At 32.1% G+C, this 19,943-nt stretch overlaps 1 protein-coding gene across 2 annotated transcripts in view; it reads left to right on the forward strand.

The window, feature by feature from the left end:
• LOC123262459 (putative tyramine receptor 2) overlaps window positions 1-19,490 on the forward strand; it is a 183,869-nt gene extending 164,379 nt beyond the window's left edge. For both annotated transcript variants that reach the window (XM_044724680.1, XM_044724679.1), the window contains one exon: window positions 17,211-19,490. In XM_044724680.1, coding sequence (XP_044580615.1) covers window positions 17,228-18,535 — 1,308 coding nt within the window. In that variant the 5' untranslated portion in view covers window positions 17,211-17,227 and the 3' untranslated portion in view covers window positions 18,536-19,490. The remainder of the gene's footprint in view (window positions 1-17,210) is intronic.
• Window positions 19,491-19,943: the final 453 nt, after the last annotated feature.

The following is a 19,943-nucleotide window of genomic DNA, read 5'->3' on the forward strand; positions in this document are numbered from 1 at the left end:
CCTGGCGCTGCCATTACTTTTGCTATGCTATAATAACATGGGATATTAGTCCGAGGATTAAACTAGGTATTGCTGTGGGGATTACACCAGTAGAAATGCATACTGTTATAATACTCGCTCAATAATACTCTATATTTCGAGAGGAAAAAACTTTTTCTTCAGTGTAATAACAGTTTCTTCCTTAAGTTCAATCCAGTTATAATCACAACGTCACGATGTCAAATACAAGGTAGTTTCTTCGGAGTAACATCAATAGACTCATCAGTGAAACTGACTTACTGTTACTAAACTTGAGTTTGGTGCTCCTTACTGCAGAGCCACCAACGATGCAGGAAGTAACAAACTGAAATATATCAAGGCAATAGTTGCCTTGTCGGATTCTATTCTTTAAATCTCCTATTAGCTTGTTAGCTCCGTCGGTCTTAAACTAGCAAAAAATCTTAGACTTTTACTTAGCTGACGTACGCTAGCTTCCATTTCAATCGACGCTCTAAGCTCGCAATCGATAGAAAGCTTGCGGTAAACCTTTTTTTAACCGCCATCCATCTTGTGGATTGAAGTGATTGGTAAAAAAGTCAATATTTTCGTGAATCAATCAGCTCCGTTGCAGCTTCGCTCATCAAGCTTATATTTTAACTATTAAAAATAATCTATTCGACGCAATGCGTCGCTGAGGCACGAAAATTATGCAATAAGCCATGCGGCTTAATTATACCGGCAAATCGGATGCTAAATAAAAGAGTGAATTATTAATTAGAATGCTTTCATTATCAGATTTATATGTTGAAACAATATGATTTACTCAGCAAATATTAATCGGAAAAATAATAACCGTATATCGAACTGTTTGCAGCCAAGTTAAACTTAATTTATTCAATCAAATAAAGCTGAAAATGTGATTTCGTTTCACTAAAAAATATGATACTTTGCAAACAAGATTTTTAACTTCACGCTGTGAAAATTTATAATATACAATAGTATATTACACTACAAGGGCAGAAAGTTTTAGATTCCTGCACTGTGCGCCATGATGCCCGAGGCGAAGCCGAGGGCATCATGGCGCGCAGTTCAGGGCTCTCAAACTTTCTGCCCGTGTGGTGTATACTATTTTTCTTTATTTTCGGCCGAAAGTACGCTGACTTACAAATCAATTAACATTACAGTTAAATGTTCTTAGTATGTTGTCGATGCCCGCCCGACATTTGCGGCACGAGCGAAGCGAGTGCGGCTGGTCGGGGGCGGGCATCGACTTCATCTAAATAGACAAAAATAATAGTAACTTTTTAAAATTAAATTAATTCAATTGAATAGTCTTATTTTTATTAATTTTTGATTACTCAAATACATTAAAATCATTAATTTTATCAGAATTTTAATTATTTCGAGTAATTTGTCAACTATTTTTAATTAATTATTGCATATTTTCTTTTTCATCACAACTATTACCAGTACATGAACTATAAGAATTATAAAAATTATTAATAATGAATGAAAAAAAATGATTCAATATTATTTGATCTTCCCATTTGACATGTTCGTCAATAAAAATATTAATGAAAATTTATTATTAAGATATTTAATTTTTTGGAGCAAAAGAAAAATTTTCTCAAGACAAGAAAATTTACTTCTGTCAAGAAGTTAATTTTTTGGAACAAGAGAGAAATTTTCTCAAAACAAGAAAATTTTCTTGATTTAAATAAATTGTCTTGGATCAAGACACGTATTTCTTGAAGCAAGGGAATTAATTTTGTTGGAATAAGTGAAATTTCTTGTGTCAAGAAAATAATTAGGAAGAAAAATATTTTCTTGGTTCAAGTGAACCTTTCTTTCTGTGTAAATATTTATCTGCAGACTTTTTAGGTAACGTATCTGTTCTTATAATTAGATTAGCTTCCGTATCGAAATTCCTTAAAATTTCCTTTTGATGATGATAACGCATTCATTTTTTTAAATTTTTATTATTTTTCACTCGATATAATTTTTTAGATTATAAATTTCAACACACAACGACATAAGAACCCACAAAAGCAATTTTAAGGTTAGGCCTGAGTGCACAATAAATCGCGTCAGCTCTGGTGAATACTTTTTTTTCGCTGCCTCGTACATCAATTCAGTGCACAACTAGTTTCTTTCAGCGCACTAGAGCAGCGCGCATGCGCGCCCCTACCAAAGCATAAATGTCGGTCTTTCTGATTCCCAACAGAAGTAGCAAGTACGTGCTTTCGGCCGTGAATAAAGAAAAAATTTTTTCTGCCCTCCAGGCGGAAAGTGGCAACTTTCGGCCCGCTGCGCTAAACGAAATTGCCGCTTTCCGCCTCTGTCGGACAGAAAAATAGTATACAAACCTATGGCAGGAAAATAATAAATATCTCAGATCACATATATGTCGACCTCGGCTTCGCCTCGGGCAACATATATGTGTTCTGAGACATTTCTCATTTTCTTGCCACAGGTGTGTAATATACTATTTCGTACGATATATTCAGAATAAATCAACGGACTTAGAAAAATATAAGAAAAATTATTTAACTTATATTCATATTACCTGGGAAAAAAAGTTTAGATCTGCTCTGATCAAATCAGATCAAATTCGTCAGATCTGAGCAGATCTGCATTTTGGCCAGATCTGTCCAGATCAAATTTTATCTGATTAGATCAAATCTGATCTGTTCAGATCTGGTTCGATTGAAACAGAATCAATTTATAAAAAAGTTTATAAAATAAAAATAATAGTAAAATTTATTTTATTCCTACTTGCAAATTAGAAATTATGTATTTTATATCAATTTTCCGTGATTTAAAGTCGAATTATCGTTGAAAAACAATTTGCGATGTTGGGGATTCGAACCTGGGTCCTCCTGCATGTCAGTCCCAGAGCGTACCATTCAGCTACTAGAAGTACCTGACTGAGTTACTCTTCAGATAATAGTGTAGGCGCTGTATTATCTTTTCGTAAAATTTTGACGTCGATGTACAAAATATGATTACTTTATGATTTTTGACCCGCTGAAACCGAATATCGCAGTCATTTTTGCGAAATCCTGCGCCATCTATTGTTTATAGCTATTTGTTTAAACAATTATTTGAGAAATAGTTTTTTTTGAGATCGGATATTTTTTTTTCAATATTTTAGGCAATTTTGAGATGAAAATTACTCTTATTAAATTTTCCGTAAGTTGATAGTTTCTGAGTTATAAATTTTTGAAAATTGAAAATTCTTGATCTTCAACAATTTTGATGATTAATTACAAATAAATAAATTACTTAACACCAGGTTTCATGCACGTGATTGTAAAGAAAAATACTCAAAGTTTCTATTGAAACAATAACATCCGGTTATAATTTGTATTAAATAAAAAAAAACGTGATCAAAATTAGTGCATTTATAAGAGCTATTTATTAGAACATAAAGTATAGTCGTACCTAAGTAGAGTTGCTCTGATCAGAGCAGATCTAATTAGATCTATCCATATCACCTTTATAATTACATATATTCATCAAGCTTGATCTGATTTGATCTAACTTGATCTGATCATATCTAAACTTTTTTTCCCGCGTAATAATCAGATTAAATTAGATCAAGTCAGATCTATTTATATCTAATTTTTAATTTAATTTTGATCAAACTTGATCTGGATTGATCTAATTTGATCAGAGTGGATCTAGTTTGATCAGAACAGATCTATTCATATCTACTTTTCAATTTTATTTTGATCAAACTTGATCTGGTTTGATCTAAGCAGATCAAATTAGATCATATCTACTTAGATCTAAATTTAGATCAAATCTGATCTGCTCAGATCAAATTTGATCAGAGCAGATCTAAACTTTTTTCCCGTGAAGCGCTGACATTACATGTTCATTTTCTGTAAGAACAATCCGAACAAAAACAGTTTCACTGTAAAAAAATCACGCCAAGTCCACGTTCATAAGACTATTAAGAAAAAAAAAATTTGTTTTTTTCTTTACAAAAATATATAAAATAAAAAAATAAAAAAATCCAAGTAACCGATATGATTGTTTATGATTTTCGGAAGTTAAAAAAAATTTTGTTATAAATTTAAAAATTAAAAAAAAAATTTGGAACTTATTTAGTGTGCTCGGTTGCAAAATATTTTACTTTTAATGAAATTCGTAAAATCTATTTACTAGGACTTTCAAAAAATTGAAATACACAATGACGCACACCAAGTACGTTCCAAAATTTGTTTCTTAATTTTTAAATTTATAACACAATTTTTTTTAATTTCCGAAAATCATAAACAATCATATCGGTTACTTGGATTTTTTAATTTTTTTATTTTATATATTTTTGTAAAGAAAAAAACAAATTTTTTTTTCTTAATAGTCTTATGAACGTGGACTTGGCGCGATTTTTTACAGTGCAACTGTTTTTGTTCGGATTTTAGTATTTTTTGTAATTATAATAAAAATTTACAATTGGTACCAACTTAAATCTCGCGTTGGTTGCATTTTTTATAGCAAACTATCCCCTTGAAACTACAGTTTATGTAAAAATAATTCCAGCGCACCCTGGCGGGTGTAGATGCAAGCTGTGAAATATCTTTTTTTAACTGTAGTTTCCCATCTAATGAAGGATTACTATGCATTCTCGAATTATTAAGTCTGTGGCAGATCACTTTGCCCATCGAAAAAAAGTCAGGATCGAAATTTTTGCGTTGCTGTAGTTTGTGCTGATTAAATTTAATAATTTCAAGTAGATTAATTGTTATAAGTGAATATAATTAATTAATAACAGTCAAATAAAGTATGAATTACTGTTATAATATAAGATTTAGGAAAAAAAAGTACCGTAGAATTAAATAAAATTTTGCAACCTCAAAATACCGTTCTGCTTACAGTAAACACAGTCGGTAGTCTGGCGCTCCGTTTACAGCAGATTTGAACGGAACTTGGCGCCAGATTCTACCGAATCTGTGGATATATGAAATATCTCATGTAAGTAGAAGAAAGAAAAAAATATAACCAAGTTGTATTGTACTATCAATTGTAAATGATCAGCGTAAACAAAATATAGTTAGTAACAAATGACTAATGTCAGTCGCGGTAACGAAAGCATTTTATGCTCCCGCTGTTATAGAGGGCGAATGTGTAGCTTTACCAATACACGAATCTTTAACTTTCTGCTTCGAAATAGGTGCAAAAGATGCGTACTTTCGACCGAGGTATAAAGAAATAGTATATTACACATCTAGGGCAGTAAAATAAGAAATGTCTCAGATCACATGTAATTGTTGTCCGAGGCGAAGCCGAGGTCAATAAACATGTGATCTGAGGCTTTCTTATTTACTGCCCGTGAAGTGTATATTATTTTTCTCCTCGACGGAGGCGGAAAGCGGCATTTTCGTTTAGCGCAGCGGGAGGAAAATTGACGCTTTCCGCCCGGAGGTGAGAAAAAAACCTTTCGTAATATTTGACAAATTTTAGTCAAGCTTGATTAGAACTTCAAAATTTGAAAAAATGAATCCCACAAAAAACAGTTTCACTGTAAACCACCGCGCCAAGTACACGTCCAACTATTGTTACAAACTATAATAATTCAATTTTTACAAAAAACTATTGAATCGAAAAAAAAAAACGAAGGACAAAAAATTTTTTAGATTAAAAAAACATTAAAGACAGTAAATACTAAGGAAAAAAATTTAATGTATTTGTTGAGCATCATTCGAATACTTTCATTATCCACAGTTTTTAAAATTGTTACTTGTAGTGTGAATTGTAAAGCACACCAAGTACACTAAATTTTTTTCCTTAGTATTTACTGTCTTTAATGTTTTTTTAATCTAAAAAATTTTTTGTACTTCGTTTTTTTTTTTCGATTCAATAGTTTTTTGTAAAAATTGAATTATTATAGTTTGTAACAATAGTTGGACGTGTACTTGGCGCGGCGGTTTACAGTGAAACTGTTTTTTGTGGGATATATCTTTTTTTTGTAAAGAGTATATTAAGTGACATTATCAAATATTCTATAAATATTTTGAAATTCCAAATATGTACTTCTCAAGTAATTCAGCTGATTCTTTATGCATGAATTTTTGTAATAATTTAATTACAAACAAAATTACTACAATACTTTAAATGACGCGCGTGACTAACCAATGTGACATCTAAAATATAGCGGTAATGATTTTGTGGCTCCACTTACTGTCATATATTGAAATGTTAAACTAAAGACCAACTACTTATATCGGCGCTAAGTTCAGTACTTAGTATATTAACTACTTAGATGGTAGAATAACAGGGTTAAGTGGTGCCAACTTGGAAATAAGAAAATTCGCCCTAAATTTGTAAAATCTCTCGTAGAATCGAAAACAGGCGCAAGCAAAAGTTTTAAAACTGGCGATATTATAAATAATTGTTAAGATCCAATAATTTTTTGTAATATATGCATAATTGGTAAAAAGAAACTTATTAACAATGATGTCAAGTGTTAGTGTCTTAGCAATAATAAAAAAATATAGAGCTAAATATGTGAGGAGGTTATGTTGACATATGACGAGAGAATAGAGACACGTTGTCTCACGCCATATATTGGACGTGTACTTGGCGCGAGACACTATCGTGTCTCCGGATCTTTCATAAAATTTTGTGACAAATATTTTAGATTTTTAGTATGTTAATATTGCACGACTCATGATGCGAAGCATCAGAGAGTGCTTTACGATCGAAAAATTTTTTTCGCCTCATTTTGGCGGCTATTTTTATTATTATAGCCTTGTTAGTTCACGGAATCAAGATATTTTGCATACTATTGTCGAGATAATTTAATGGAAATTAATTTCATACTTTTTAAAAATTGATTTACTGCAATAGAATTGGAAAAAAACACCAAAATAGGTCAAAAAATTTTCCTGTCCGTCATATGTGAAACCCGAAAATACTGTAACTTGTGAAAAAATCCATTATTTGAGTAAAATTTTTTTTTTTTAAATTCTAATCGACGATTGTAGGTCACTGAATGCGAATGATTAATTAATTCAGTGTCGTTTAATTGCAATTAATAAAAAACGAAAACTACAAGACTGTATATCTATATATATCCATGTAAAATTAACATGGATGGTGATACATCTATATCTATAGATATTATGTACATTTTATTCCACCAGGGGCGCTTGTGCAGTACCTTCCTACTACAGCTGTTTTTTCGGCAATTAATTTTGAACGACTTAAGTTTTTTTTTTTTTTTTTATATTTCATAATTAAATGAACATTATGAGTCGTGCACTTTTGGATTTTTCAAACTTTTTTTGCACGCCTCATAGCGCGAAGCGCGTGAGGTTGTGCTTTATACTCGACTCGTCAAGATCAAGCAATTTTGTGATCTTTAAATGCCTCTATCACAACCATATTACACTTATTCAATAATATAAGTAGATGTACACCGAAAAACACTTAAATTAAACCATCTTTTACTTTCTAAAATCATTTCATGTTGCTATTTTGAAAAAAAAAAACGTTTTGAAAAAAATTTTACGTGGACGTCCGGATGTCACCCCATTTTGGATGTACCAACGATTACTCCCGAACAAATTGATATTTCAAGACCGGACCTTTTTTATTAGTTTACGAATTCGATGAACTGGGTCCGTATTTCATATCAGTGGCCTAGCTTATGTATTTTTTTTTTTTTTATTGAATTTTTATTAAAATTCACGGATACAACCGTACAAAGCCAAACGAACTTTTCTTATTTATCACGCGAAAACTTTGGCGCCACTTGATCAAGCTAGATTTTTTTAGACTGCGTGCGCATATGACAAAAAAAAAGGGCGCCGATATTTAAAAAAAAAAAAATAAAAAATACTCTGTAAGAAATTACTTAATTATAATTTTTTTTTTTAATTAATTATACAATTAATTTTTTTCTTAAAAAATGATTGAGCGTTATGAGGCGTGCACTTTTGGATTTTCCAAACTTTTTTACTATTTTTACGAATTATTCGTTTAAAAAAGAGATTTCTTCAATTTTCAAAATTTTTTGAACACTTTACTTAAAATTTTACGAAAAAATAAACCAAAATACAATTTTTTCGCTTCATTTTCTTGTTTTTACATAAATTTTTTGCAAACATGTTTTCATATAAATAATTTAGTTTATACTTACACATATTCTCAATCATACACAGACAGTTAATTTCCGATCGATGTTATTTACGCGATAATATTTTAGTTTATAATAAACTTCTTCGAAATTCCGTTCTTTAATTTAAATATCGGAGATTTTTCAGTGGATAATACTTTGTTTATTTCAATAACAAAAGTTTTTTTTTAATATCCATTCAATGGTTATCTAAACTTTTTATTCTCTGAGGCATTTAGTTCCCCGTAAAAAAACTATCGAGGAGTCGGTTCATTGAAAACTGCTCAAGTCCTAAAGGCTCGAGAGTTCAATTTCTGTTGATAGTACCATGAAATTACTGACCACGGACTAAGTTTTTTGCGGTACATAAAAAAGTTTCAGAAGATATCGCCCGAGTTGCAAAAAGGCACTTCATTTATTCCCGTAAATTTAGTAGCTGCGACGGGAGAAGCTCGATAAATTTTTTTATTTTATCGTTCTAAATAATAACAGTCTTTTATAGGAAAAGTTGAAGATAGTAAATAATAAACTATAAAGAATTTTTTTTTTTTGTAATTTGTTTAGAGACAGTTAGTTAAACACCTAGAACTTTTTAATTACCCTTAAAAGTTTGAGAATTTTTATTGTAATTTGTTTAAATCTTCTTTAAAAGAATTGTTTGAGTTTGTGATGAAGTTACTCAGCGCATCTATATTAAGGGTAATTAAATAGAACAATGTGTCGCTAGTTAGAGTCTATCGATAATTGAGACAAAAGTTTTAATATTTGATAAGTTTTAAATGGCTAATTATTGTTTATTCCCCTAAAAATTACCGAGTTTCGCAAAGTAACAAAAACGAAATTCACCACTACTTTGTGTGGAATACTGAGAATAAATAATTTTATCGAATAAAAGGAACCTTTTAGTTAAAAAATATGAGAAATTTTAGTTCAGTAATTAGAATCGCTAATTAGTGAATAAAAATTCAAGTAAAGTTAAAAAATATTCTCGGCAAGACTTGTATTATTGTTTCCCTTGATACTATTTTTTTGTAATTTTCACCAAAAACTTGTCCCCAGTTTTAGAATTATATGTCAATTTAGAAAGAGATAGATAGATAGATATATATTTATTTGTCCTTAGAGCTGAAGTTCCCTCAAGGCCATCAATAAGCAATACATTTTATATATATATATATATAAGTATACAGTATAAAAATACAATTACAATAGTACTGTAAGTTTGATAATATAACAACAGCAAGGTTTTAAAGTTACCTAAATACAATAAAGTTACTTAATAAATTTACAGTAGTTAGTTAGTAAATTTATAAACACTTTGAGACACTTTGAAACAGAAATTATAATTAATTAAACAAATATAATAATGATTTTAATTGTCATTAGCCAGAAAAATTTTTTTTCACTACAAATACCACGGAGTATACTATACGAGGATGTACAGTGGGTTATTGTTCTTTCCGTGTATCTGCTGAAGCGGAACTATTTACTGTTGATTAATAGTATATTACACTACAAGGGCAGAAAGTTTGAGATTCCTGCACTGTGCGCCATGATGCCCGAGGCGAAGCCGAGGGCATCATGGCGCGCAGTTCAGGGCTCTCAAACTTTCTGCCCGTGTGGTGTATACTATTTTTCTTTATTTTCGGCCGAAAGTACGCTGACTTACAAATCAATTAACGTTACAGTTAAATGTTCTTAGTATGTTGTCGATGCCCGCCCGACATTTGCGGCACGAGCGAAGCGAGTGCGGCTGGTCGGGGGCGGGCATCGACTTCATCTAAATAGACAAAAATAAAAGTAACTTTTTAAAATTAAATTAATTCAATTGAATAGTCTTATTTTTATTAATTTTTGATTACTCAAATACATTAAAATCATTAATTTTATCAGAATTTTAATTATTTCGAGTAATTTGTCAACTATTTTTAATTAATTATTGCATATTTTCTTTTTCATCACAACTATTACCAGTACATGAACTATAAGAATTATAAAAATTATTAATAATGAATGAAAAAAAATGATTCAATATTATTTGATCTTCCCATTTGACATGTTCGTCAATAAAAATATTAATGAAAATTTATTATTAAGATATTTAATTTTTTGGAGCAAAAGAAAAATTTTTTCAAGACAAGAAAATTTACTTCTGTCAAGAAGTTAATTTTTTGGAACAAGAGAGAAATTTTCTCAAAACAAGAAAATTTTCTTGATTTAAATAAATTGTCTTGGATCAAGACACGTATTTCTTGAAGCAAGGGAATTAATTTTGTTGGAATAAGTGAAATTTCTTGTGTCAAGAAAATAATTAGGAAGAAAAATATTTTCTTGGTTCAAGTGAACCTTTCTTTCTGTGTAAATATTTATCTGCAGACTTTTTAGGTAACGTATCTGTTCTTATAATTAGATTAGCTTCCGTATCGAAATTCCTTAAAATTTCCTTTTGATGGTGATAACGCATTCATTTTTAAAAATTTTTATTATTTTTCACTCGATATAATTTTTTAGATTATAAATTTCAACACACAACGACATAAGAACCCACAAAAGCAATTTTAAGGTTAGGCCTGAGTGCACAATAAACCGCGTCAGCTCTGGTGAATACTTTTTTTTCGCTGCCTCGTACATCAATTCAGTGCACAACTAGTTTCTTCCAGCGCACTAGAGCAGCGCGCATGCGCGCCCCTACCAAAGCATAAATGTCGGTCTTTCTGATTCCCAACAGAAGTAGCAAGTACGTGCTTTCGGCCGTGAATAAAGAAAATCCGAACAAAAACAGTTTCACTGTAAAAAAAGTCGCGCCAAGTCCACGTTCATAAGACTATTAGGAAAAAAAATTTTTTTTTTCTTTACAAAAAGATACAAAATAAAAAAATAAAAAAATCCGAGTAACCGATATGATTGTTTATGATTTTCGGAAATTAAAAAAAATTTTTTTGTAAATTTAAAAATTAAAAAAAAAATTTTAGAACGTATTTAGTGTGCGCGGTTGCAAAATATTTTACTTTTAATGAAATTCGTAAAATCTATTTACTAGGACTTTAAAAAAATTGAAATACACAATGATGCACACCAAGTACGTTCTAAAATTTTTTTAAAATTTTTAAATTTACAAAAAAATTTTTTTTAATTTCCGAAAATCATAAACAATCATATCGGTTACTCGGATTTTTTTATTTTTTTATTTTGTATCTTTTGTAAAGAAAAAAAATTTTTTTTCATAATAGTCTTATGAACGTGGACTTGGCGCGACTTTTTTTACAGTGAAACTGTTTTTGTTCGGATTTTAGTATTTTTTGTAATTATAATGAAAATTTACAATTGATAACAACTTAAATCTCGTGTTGACTGCATTTTTACTGCAAACTATCCCCTTGAAGCTACAGTTTATGTAGATGTAATTCCAGTGCACCCTGGCGGCCATAGATGCAAGCTATGAATCACTTTTTTTTACTGTAGTTGCGTGTCTATAAGAAGGATTACTACACATTTTTATTTTATCTAGTCTGTGGCGCTGATATTCCCCATCGAAAAAAAGTCAGGATCGAAATTTCTGGGCTTACTATAGTTTGTGCTGATAAAATTTAATAATTTTAAGTGAATTAAGTGTTATAATTGATTATAATTAATTAATATCAGTAAAATAAAGTATAAATTACTTTTATAATATATCATTTTGGAAAAAGGAGAACCATATAATTAAATAAAATTTTGCAACCTCGAAATACCGTTCTGCTTACAGTAAACACAGTCGGTAGTCTGGCGCTCCGTTTACAACGGATTTGAACGGAACTTGGCGCCAGATTCTACCGAATCTGTGGATTTATTGAACTAAAATCATCAAAATATTCAATGAAATCGCGAGTACTCTAAGAATTACAGTTACTATCAGTTTGATTTCAAGAAAATCTCTTATTTAACAAATGCTTAGAACAATAAATGTATTTCCTTTTTTCTAGTTAAATTTTTCTTAGATTATAAAAACTATCTAATAGATAAATTTCTTGAACGTCTTTTGACATACTTTCATACTATAGCATTCAGTTCAAGAAATTCTTATTTAAATATCATAATTTTTTTAAAGAAAAACCTATTATAAATTATGTATAGTCAGAAATGGCCTTAGAAATAAATCAAATAATAAAAAAAGACCATTCGGCAGCCGAAATGGAAGTAGATTTCATCATGAATAGAAAAAAAATATAACGAGGATTGTATACAAAACTAGGGCTTTTAACTTCTATGCAATCGACAGAAATATATGTCGACGGAAAAATACTGAAACCAGTGCAATAGCAAATTTCATAATTGGCATAGCGGAATAGGACATAATTTTGAGACTACACGGAAAGAAAATTATGGGAACTATTCCTATACCATTATGGGAATGGTTCCCATAATGCTATAGCCCGCATGAAAATACTATATATCGTTCAAAATATATTATACAATATATTGCAAATGAGTGATGAATATATGGCGGCAAAATTGTCTATATTAAAAAGTATAATTTTATTCTATATATGGAACCATGTATTTTAAATAATATATTCATTATTATATGGTGATCCATACATCGCTTAGTATATATCATCTGCTATATTACCGAATACATAAAAATCATATATAATATATCATGTACTGTATATGAAGAATATATGTGATACCATATATTTATCGATACATTATTTTAAGTATAAGGTACCCGAGTAAAAACAGAATTCCGCCGCACCACCGCCGCAACACCGCTGCACGGCTTTTTAAGCGCCGCACCACCGCTGCACTACAGCCGTGACAATTTTGGTTATTTTATAAGTGCCGTATCACCGCCGCACCACCGCCGTGACAAGTAAAGAATTTATCTATTCGCCGCACTACCGCCGCACCAGCGCCGTGACAAGTAAATAAATTTCTATTCGCCGCACCACCGCTGCACCACCGCCGCACCACAGCTGTGACGCGCCCGGGTAAAAATAAAATTATTTATTTTTACGAAAAAATAATAAATTTCGTTCGACCGCCGCACCACCGCTGCACCACCGCCGCACCTTACCACTGTTTGATGGTATATACATTGAAATAATATATTCGTTGATCATTCAAATAGCTTAACTAAATTTTTTAAGTTAAGTATGGCTTGCAGTGCAGTTGGCAATGTTCGAGACTTCCATGCAGACGATCCAGGTTCGAATCCCATCACAGTTCAATTTTTAAAATTCTTTCAGAGTATTTCGATAGGCGTACCGCTTCTGTGCAACCCGAGGACGAAATTAAAAATCTACATCAACAATACGACTAGAAAAATCAATAATTTCGCGGTGCTTTGGCCTGATTTAAAAAAAATTTTTTTTTTAATATTAGGCATTCGATTAAAAGGAGGTTGATCAATAGGTCTTACATAAAGATTTCTAGTCGCATTATTTATTAATTAATTATTGCGTGATAAATTAATTATGATACCATTTTTTGTGAAATTGTAGGTATGATTTAGCATTGGTGCGGCGGTGGTGCAGCGGTAGTACGGCGATGCTAGGGGGAGTAAATTTTTAGCGTGCGGCGTAATAGTCCGCCAAACGGCGGTCGTGCAGCGGTGGTGCGGCGGTATGATGCGGCGGTGGTGCGGCGGTCGAACGAAATTTATTATTTTTCCGCATAAAATAATAATTTCATTTTTACTCGGGTATCAATATATAAAAAGTTGTACCGATACACATATGGATCGTGCATACATGAAGCAAATATATTGATGAATATATAATTTATACATGAGAATGATATATTTATTTACAATATATTTTTTTATATTATTGTGGCAAAATTATAGATATGATTTTATATATCGTTCCATATATCACATTATAATATTAATACATTTAATCATATATTTTGGAACATATAAACCTTTTCCAAGCGAAAGGAATGATTCCTATACTATTATAGAAACTATTCCTATATCATTATGGGAACTAATCCCATAATATTATGGGAACTATTCCTATAATATTATGGGAATGGTTCCCATAATGCTATAGGAATAATTCCTATACTATTATAGGAATGGTTTCCATAATTTATGGGAACCATTCCCATAATAGTATAGGAATGGTTCCTACAACATATAGGTTTAAATCCTACATGGAAAAAAAAAATTGGGGCTGCCGCATGATACATTCCTGTGGAAGATACATGACTTTTATATGACAGCAACATGATTTTCATGTGGCAGGGAATAGTAGTTAAAACAACAATAATGATTAAAATATAATCATAATAATAATTCCTATTATTAAGAGAATAAGAAAAATTTTGTCTCCTGGATAGTCACATGATGAAATCGATTTTTTAGTAAATATATAGTCATTGCAAAGGACTTGACATGAATTTGTGCCTTTTCAAGGTTTCATATCATTCTCGTCGATAGTCAATTTATGATGATAGTCAATTTATAATAGATATTTAGGTTGCATTCGAAAATGCTCTTAACATATTAATCTCTAAACATATAATTGAGAAATGACCTTGTATCTTGTGAACTACGGAAATTTTTAAAGATATAAGCTCATATTGGTGTGACACTCATCGAGACCTTTCATTTGAGTACCCACATCAATTTTTCATATAATTATATATATTATGTATATGTATATATATGAAAAAGATATCAAAAATGTATGTGGGTACTCAAATGAAAGCTCTTGATGAGTGTAACATCAACACGAGCTTATATTTTTAAAAATATCAATAATTAAGAAATGACCTTGTATCTTGTGAACTAGTGACATTTTTAAAGATATAAGCTCATATTGATATGACACTCATCGAGACCTTTTATTTGAGTACCCACATCAATTTTTCATATATTTTATATATTTATATATATTATATATATGTAAGTATGAAAAATATATCAAAAATGCATGTGGGTACTCAAATAAAAGCTCTTGATGAGTGTAACATCAACACGAGCTTATATTTTTAAAAAAATCAATAATTAAGAAATGACCTTGTATCTTGTGAACTAGTGACATTTTTAAAGATATAAGCTCATATTGATATGACACTCATCGAGATCTTTTATTTGAGTACCCACATCAATTTTTCATATATTTTATATATTTATATATATTATATATATGTAAATATGAAAAATATATCAAAAATGCATGTGGGTACTCAAATGAAAGCTCTTGATGAGTGTAACATCGAGATGAGTTTATATCTTCAAAAATATCTATAGTTTACCAGATACAAGGTCATTTTTTCATCATGTATCTAGACACAGAGCATTTTCGAATGCAGCATAAATTCTTATTATAATAAATTGACTATTGGTGAGAATGATATGAAACCTTGAAAAGGCACAACTCCAAGCAAAAACCCATTTTATCACATAAATACACTGGCCACAAAATTTTCCTTTTTCTCTAAATAATATAGATTATTATTATTATTGTTGTTTTAACTATTATTGCCTACAACATGAAAATCATGTGGCTGCCCCAATTTTTTTTTTTCCGTGTATATATTATAGGAATCATTTCGAACTCACTCCGCACGAAGATTTTATCTTTATTTTATTTTGAGAATAATTCCCATAATGGTATAGGAATGATTCCTATAATATTCTAGGAGTCCTTCCTATACCATTATGGAAATAGTTCCCATAGTGATATAGAAACCATTACTATATCATTATGGGAATATTTCCTATAATATTATAGGAATGGTTCCTATAATTGTATAAAAATCATTCCTATAATTATAGAAACCATTCTTATACCATTATGGGAACCATTCCCATCATTATGGGAAATTTTCCCATAATTCTGGGAAAATTTCCTATAATTATGGGAACAGTTCCTATAATTACCTGGGAACTGTTCCCATAAAATTATGGGAATAGTTCCCATATTTTTCTTTCCATGTACACATATGATATGGTACTCAAATTAAAGTTTATTTAAAGAGCTATCGTCGTGACAAGCCGCGTTATATCGTACATATATATATATAGATAGATAGATAAATGTTTATTTAGTCCTGGAGCCTAGGCTCCCTCAGGACCATCATCAAATAATACAAAATATATATATATATATATATATATATATATATATATATATTATAGCATATATATATATATATATATATATATATGCTATATATATATATATATATATATATATATATATATATATATATATATAGGGTGTCCCAAAAGTCATGGACGCCATTGTAGCATCTGATGAAAAAAATAATTCTGAGACGAAAAGTCCTTAGCCATTTTTCAATTAACCGCATAGATAATTAATTATTAATTAAAAATAACGTCTCTTTATTTGTTAGAGAGAGAGCGCCAGTGTCCAGTAAAGTATGTGCCAAACAAAGACACAACTAACTGTATGACTAACTAGTTTCTATAGCTAACGTAGTCACACATATTTACTTACACATTCACACGTGCAAGCGTCTTCGTTGGAACGCACTTGACACTAGCGCTCTCTCTCTAATGCATAAAAGGACGTTATTTTAATTAATAATTAATTATCTATGCGTCTGATTAAAAAATGGCTAAGGACTTTTCGTCTCAGAATTATTTTTTTTTATCAGATGCTACAATGGCGTCCGTTACTTCTGGGACACTCTGTATATATATATAAATTTTTTGAACCATATGTATTTTCTGACTCAGCTCGTCGAGTTATATCGGAATATAGGAAAATTTTTCAAAGTTTCCGTCATGAGGACCAATGCAATAGTTAGATTAGACTTCTATGTGATCTACTAAAAATTTGCTTAAAAAACAGCTTAAGATTTTTGTTTTAACAAAAGGTTCAATTAATTAGAGAAAATTGCAACAAACAGTAGCCAAATTACAAATTTTATCTCTAATTTGCATTTCATTTAACTTCCACAATTAACTTTTACTTTAATTTGTAACGTTGGAGATCAAAGCGCCTAATTTTCCACTGAAGTAAATTCTTCTCTTAAATTAAATCAGGTCAAACACCCATCACTTATCTTCTGCTCCACAATTCCTCCTATTATATAAAATTTCAACCTCAAATCGCAAAAATTCAATAAAAATTTTTTCTGTTTTCAGAATAACATAAGACGAGAATGAACGCAAGCGGGGAATCCGGCGGAACAATGTCCAGTGATGACTACTCTGAAAGTTGTACCAGCAGTGAAGAAGACACGGGAGCTAACTTGCCATCATGGGAGGCAGCGGCAGCATCACTGACCCTGGGATTTTTAGTATTAGCAACAGTATTAGGGAACGCCTTAGTGATACTGTCAGTGTTCACATACCGGCCATTACGTATAGTCCAAAATTTTTTCATAGTATCGCTGGCAGTCGCCGATTTAGCGGTAGCCATTCTAGTGATGCCGTTCAACGTAGCGTATTTGCTTTTGGGAAAGTGGATCTTTGGGATTCATTTATGTAAATTATGGTTAACATGTGACGTATTGTGTTGTACGGCGAGTATACTTAATTTGTGTGCCATAGCCCTGGATCGCTACTGGGCGATAACCGATCCAATAAATTACGCTCAAAAACGGACATTGAAGCGTGTGTTGGCGACAATTGCCGGTGTTTGGATACTTTCTGGCGCAATAAGTTCGCCACCGTTGGCCGGGTGGAACGATTGGCCTGAAGAAATAGAACCCGGGACACCATGTCAATTGACCCAGCGACAGGGTTACGTAATATATTCATCGCTAGGCTCCTTTTTTATTCCCCTATTGCTGATGAGTCTCGTCTACTTAGAAATTTTTCTTGCAACGCGACGTCGCTTGCGCGAAAGAGCACGTCAGAGTCGCTTTGGCGTCGTTTCGTCCACAAAAAACAAAGGGGGCGCAGGCCCTGGTGGGTCCGGTCCTGGTGGGACTGGTGGTAGGGACAACGCTGGCGGCAGCCATGACCCAGATGACGCTGAAGAATCGGTAAGCAGCGAGACCAATCACAATGAACGAACTGTGACGACGCGCGTTCATGGAAAGCCGAGCTTAGTTGTAGTCGAAGATGACGCCGCTACTGAAGTGACGCTCAACATGACGCCATGTCGTAGTGGAAAGCGTGACAAGCATCCTGCTGCTACAGTCACTACTGCGAATGTTAACGCTACCACTACTACCACGACGGTTTATCAGTTTATTGAAGAGCGTCAGAGAATTTCACTATCGAAGGAAAGACGCGCTGCGCGCACTTTAGGGGTTATAATGGGTGTTTTTGTTGTGTGTTGGTTACCCTTTTTTCTTATGTACGTCATTGTTCCTTTTTGCCCCGCTTGCTGTCCTTCTGAAAGGATGGTTTATTTCATCACGTGGCTGGGGTATATCAACAGCGCGCTTAATCCACTTATTTACACAATATTCAATCTTGATTACAGACGCGCCTTCCGTCGGCTGCTGCATCTTGGCTGATATTTTATTCTAGGTAGATCGGTAATACTGTACGTAAAACGCCAATTTTTTTTTTATTTTGGGTTTAAAGGGAATGCTACCAATAAAGTATTGCTTTTTTCTTTCACATCAACCATTTTTAAAGAATTATCTTTGACTTGGAAGTCTTGGATTAAGAAATTTGTATCTTCAGTCGGTAATTTTGTTAATCTTATTATCTTCAGTAAGTAATATCAAATTTTTTGACGCGAAAAGTTTCTTTTCCCAATAACCACCCTGATAGCCACCTCATACTATAACTTTCAGATAACGTAGTGCCGCGAATTATAGATAACTTGACGAAAAGTAGGTTGACAATAAGTGTTAATCTAAAAGTTATCGTAAAGTTATGGTCAACTTATAGTATGAGGTGGCTATCAGGGCACTAAATAGCAAACTCACATTTATCTGTTAACGCAGTTTGGTATCAATCTGAGGAACAGATTGATGACAGACGGACTGCAAAAGTTAGAGCGCAACATTTGTGCTTTATATGCTTGCAGGCTGCATGCAAATTGGCAAAAACTATAGAATTTCTTGTTTTATCAATGAAAAATGGGGCTAAGTCAGAATGCTGAACATTGGGTCTGTTTGGCCGAACTAAGTCCCGAGTAAACTTAGTTCGGCTGAACAGACCCATTAATGACTATTTGGAAGCAGACTGACAACAGATTCTAGCTTTCCAACTTCTGCAGTCAGTTTGTCTGAAATCTGTGCCTTACACTGGCACCAAACTGCGTTAGCAGATTGGCGTCAATCTAACAGCAATATTTAAAAATTCTGGATTTGTAGCCAACTTGACTTCCAATTGACACCAATCATCCCGAGTAAAAACAGAATTCCGCCGCACCACCGCTGCACTACAGCCGTGACAATTTTGATTATTTTACAAGTGCCGCACTACCGCCGTACCAGCGCCGTGACAAGTAAATAAATTTCTATTCGCCGCACCACCGCTGCACCACCGCCGCACCACAGCTGTGACGCGCTCGGGTAAAAATAAAATTATTACTTTTTACGAAAAAATAATAAATTTTGTTCGACCGCCGCACCACCGCTGCACCACTGCCGCACCATACCGCCGTTTGATGGTATATACATTGAAATAAAATATTTGTTGATCATTCAAATAGCTTAACTAAATTTTTTAAGTTAAGTATGGCTTGCAGCGCAGTTGGCAATGTTCGAGACTTCCATGCAGACGATCCAGGTTCGAACCCCATCACAGTTCAATTTTTAAAATTCTTTCAGAGTATTTCGATAGGCGTGCCGCTTCTGTACAACCCGAGGACAAAATTAAAAATCGACATCAACAATACGACTAAAAAAATCAATAATTTCGCGGTGCTTTGGCCTGATTTAAAAAAAATTTTTTTTTTTTTAATATTAG

The sequence above is a fragment of the Cotesia glomerata genome, linkage group LG4 (genome assembly GCF_020080835.1).
Source record: "Cotesia glomerata isolate CgM1 linkage group LG4, MPM_Cglom_v2.3, whole genome shotgun sequence".
Taxonomy (NCBI): domain Eukaryota; kingdom Metazoa; phylum Arthropoda; class Insecta; order Hymenoptera; family Braconidae; genus Cotesia; species Cotesia glomerata.